A 3,927-nucleotide genomic window follows, 5' to 3' on the forward strand; every position below is an offset into this window, starting at 1 on the left:
TGGTATGCCAATGGATTTTGAATTACTCATGCCAAATTTTTGAATCAGTTCCTTTGTGTATTTGGTCTGACATATAAAGGTACCTTCTTCAGATTGTTGAATTTGGAGTCCAAGGAAGAATGTTAGCTCTCCCATCATGCTCATTTCGAATTCTCTTTTCATAATATTTGAAAATTCCTTGCACATAAGAGGGTTAACACTACCAAATATAATATCATCAATATAAATCTGAATAATGAGATTACCTTCTAATAATATTTTAATAAACAAGGTAGTGTCTACTTTACCTCTTGTGAAGCCATGATCAACAAGAAAAGAACTAAGTCTATCATACCAAGCACGTGGAGCTTGATTTAGTCTATATAGTGCCTTAGTGAGCTTATATACATGGTAGGGAAACTTTGAATCTACAAACCTAGACGGTTGTTTCACGTATACTTCTTCCTCAAAAAATCCGTTCAAAAAGGCACTTTTGACATCCATCTAAAATAACCTAAATCCTTTAAATGATGCATATGCCAGAAGAATTCATATAGACTCCAAACGAGTTACTGGAGCAAAGGTTTCATCATAGTCGACTCCTTCTTGTTGTGAGTATCCCTAAGCAACTAGTCTGGCTTTATTCCTTACGACCTTTCCATCCTCGTTCAATTTGTTTCTGAACACTCACATTGTTCTGATTATAGAAACATTTTCAGGTTTGGGTATCAGATTCCACACCTGATTTTTACCAAACTGATCTAACTCCTCCTGCATTGGTTGAACCCAACTTGAATCTTTTAAAGCTTCCTCTATCTTCTTTGGTTCAACCTGAGAGATTAATGCAACATTTGCTTTCTTTTTGAGAGCTCCTCTGGTCTTCATTCCTTCATTTGGATCCTCTATGATGAATTTTTGAGGATATTCAGGCTTGCTTCTCCATTCATTTGGACGTACTACATTAGTAGTCGACTCGATTGGATGATCTGGTACACTGTTGCTAATTTCATTAGTTGACTCTATTGTAGTAGATATATCAGTCGACTCTTGAGATTTGCTTGTCTCCTGAATTTCTTGAGCTTGATCTTCATCACCTACAGTAATTCCTTTCTCGACCAAGGGATTATTTTTGTCGAATATAACATGTACAGATTCTTCCACACATAATGTGCATTTATTAGAGACTTTAAAAGATCTACTATTTAATGAGTAGCCCAGAAAAATACCTTCATTACTCCTTGGATCATATTTTCCAAGGTTGTCCTTACCGTTATTGTGAATAAAATGCTTACTTCCAAAGGGATGAAAGTAACTGATATTGGGACATTTACCTTTCCATAATTCATAGGGAGTCTTCTTCAGAATGGGCCTTATGAGACATCGGTTGAGAATGTGACATGATGTACTTACACCTTCTGCCCAAAAATGATTTGGCAGTGAATGATCTAGTAACATGGTTCTTGCCATATCTTGGAGGGTTCTATTTTTTCTTTCTGCAACCCCATTTTGCTGTGGTGATCGTGGTGCAGAGAAATTATGAGTGTATCCCTGATCATTATAAAAATCTTCAAATGCTCTACTTTCAAATTCTCCTCCATGTTTACTCTGAATTGTTGAGATCAGATATCCCTTTTCTCTTCCAAGCTTTTTGCAAAAAACTTCAAAATTTCTTAATGCTTCATCCTTATGAGATAAGAAAATTACTCAAGTGAAACGTGAATAATCATCAACAATAACAAAAACATATCTCTTTCCTCCTATACTAGTAGTTCTAGTAGGCCCAAATAAGTCCTTATGAAGCAATTGCAAGGGTTTAGAAGTAGATACAATATCTTTATTTTTGAAAGAGTTTCTGGTCTACTTACCAATTTGATATGCATCACATATATGAGTTCTAGAAAAATTCAGTTTGGGTAGGCCAACAACTAACTCATGTTTGGACAATTTTTCTATCAAATGCATGCTAGCATAACCAAGTTTCCTATGCCATAACCATGGATCATCAGATATGGACGTTAAGCAAATATGACCATCTATCTTTTCAAAACCATCAAGGATATAATCATTTCCATATCATTTTCCAGGAAGGACTGTTTTACCCGATTCGTCTTCATTAGCACAACCTATTTTCTTAAAATTTACCTCATATCCTGAGTCGCATAGTTGACTTATGCTAAGGAGATTGTAGTTGAGTCCGTCGACGAGATAAACTTCAGTGATGTCACAGTTGTTATTGAAAAGAATTGTTCCAGTACCAATTATTTAACTTTTGAGTCATCCCCAAACTTAACGCTTCCTCCATCAATTTTTATAGCTTCTTTGAACATGTTTTTGTCGCCTGTCATGTGACTGGAACACGCACTGTCTAGATACCATTTTCCTTTGTAGCTTATTCTGTGGTGTTCCTGTAAAACAAAGTGATTACTTTCTTTTAGGTACCCAAGCTTGCTTGGGTCCTGGAGGGTTAGTATTGCTAGATTCAGAATTATTTTGTGGTTTCCAAACCCATCCTGAAAATTTGCTTTACGAAAGAGAAAAAAAATATTTGTGCCCACTTTTGTTACAGTAGTGACACGTAACTTCTGACCCACCTTTAGGTCTTTCATTAGTGTTAGTACTAGTGGACTTTGTTCTGGCTGGTCCTTTTCCAGTTGGCTTGTAAGTCGTTTGGTTTAACCCGACAGAACTGTGACTGGTGGATTTGCGCATGCCATTAAGTTGCATTTGCAATTCCTCAAACTCTTCTTGAAGTACTTTATTTTTCAATTTCACATACTTTATGTTTGAGTTTCCAGTCTTTAACCTCTTTATTTAGTCTCTTAAGCTCATTCATCATTTTTTGAGACTCTTTCAAAGTTAAATCAAGAATATCCTGCAATTAATTGCATCTTTCACAGTTATAAGATCTCACCTCACTTGTTTCACCTCGTGCCATGAAATAGTTTTCATTTTCGTCATCTAAAGTGTCCTCATCTGTCCAGCATCCTGAGGATTTGTTCATTTCGTTTTCCAGAATCATCATGAAGCAAAGATTTGCTATCTCTTCGTGGTTTGAACTATCCTCATCACTCCAGCTTCCAAAAGATTTGTTCTGGTTAAAGCCTCTAGAAATTTTTCTTTTTAGTTCGGGGCATTCAGTTTGAATATGTCCAAATCTTCCACACTCATAGCATTTTCCATCATTCTTGTCTTGTTCGTTGTATTGCCTGGATCGTCTTGGCAGAATTCTTCCTTTCTTTGTATTTCTGAATCTTTTCATTAAGCCATCCATTTTTCTCGATAGCATAGCAATCTCTTCTTGTAGAGCTTCAGGATCATCATCAATTTCGTTTTCAGCTATTTCAGTTGAAGCCTTGAATGTGACTATTTTCTTTTTTTTCTTCTTGACTAGTCTTCTTGAGATGCGTCTTTTCAAAGGCTATGAGTTCTCCTCGTAGTTCATCATATGATAATTTGTTTAGATCTTGAGATTCAAGTGTGACCACTTTGGTCTGCCACGTGGTTGGCAGGCTTCTGAGAATTTTTCTAACTTGATCACCACTAGTATATGGCTTGCCAAATGCCTTTAGATTGCTTATTATTTTGCTGAACCTGGCAAACATCTCTTCAATAGATTCTCCTTCTTTCATTGAGAAGAGTTCGTAATTATGAACCAACATGCCGATATGTTTTTCCTTTACTTTGCTGGTTCCTTCGTATGTAGCCTCAAGCTTGTCCCACATTTCTTTGGCTGTATCACAGCTAGAAATTTTCTAATATTCTTTACCACTTATAGCATTGTGAAGCAGATTTCTCGCTTTATTGTTAACCTGTACCAATTCCATTTGTTCTTTTGTATATGAATCTATATCTTCAGGATCAGCAAATGGTGGAGTAGCAGCTGGCAAGGGATAGTTCCCCTTTTTGATGACTCTCCAAACTTTAACGTCATAAGCTTTGGCAATGATT

At 36.2% G+C, this 3,927-nt stretch overlaps 1 protein-coding gene across 1 annotated transcript; it reads right to left on the reverse strand.

Annotated features, from left to right (window-relative positions):
* Positions 1–666: 666 nt before the first annotated feature.
* On the reverse strand, positions 667–3,701 carry LOC138885330 (uncharacterized). Its single transcript, XM_070166271.1, has 5 exons — positions 3,510–3,701; positions 2,891–3,397; positions 2,571–2,784; positions 2,419–2,489; positions 667–1,662 (listed from the first exon to the last, which is right to left on the reverse strand). The coding sequence occupies exons 1-5, from the start codon at positions 3,699–3,701 to the stop codon at positions 667–669; spliced, it is 1,980 nt and encodes a 659-aa protein (XP_070022372.1).
* Positions 3,702–3,927: the final 226 nt, after the last annotated feature.

Source organism: Nicotiana sylvestris, chromosome 2, assembly GCF_000393655.2.
Source record: "Nicotiana sylvestris chromosome 2, ASM39365v2, whole genome shotgun sequence".
Taxonomy (NCBI): domain Eukaryota; kingdom Viridiplantae; phylum Streptophyta; class Magnoliopsida; order Solanales; family Solanaceae; genus Nicotiana; species Nicotiana sylvestris.

Excerpts from the sequence above, each read along its gene's own strand:
- LOC138885330 (XM_070166271.1), bottom strand. The coding sequence starts at position 3,701 with ATGTGGGACAAGCTTGAGGCTACATACGAAGGAACCAGCAAAGTAAAG. Across the intron at positions 3,398-3,509 it reads CATATACTAGTGGTGATCAA|CCTTTGAAAAGACGCATCTC; the intron begins GTTAGAAAAATT and ends GAGAACTCATAG. Across the intron at positions 2,785-2,890 it reads CACGAGGTGAAACAAGTGAG|AGGTTAAAGACTGGAAACTC; the intron begins GTGAGATCTTAT and ends GACTAAATAAAG.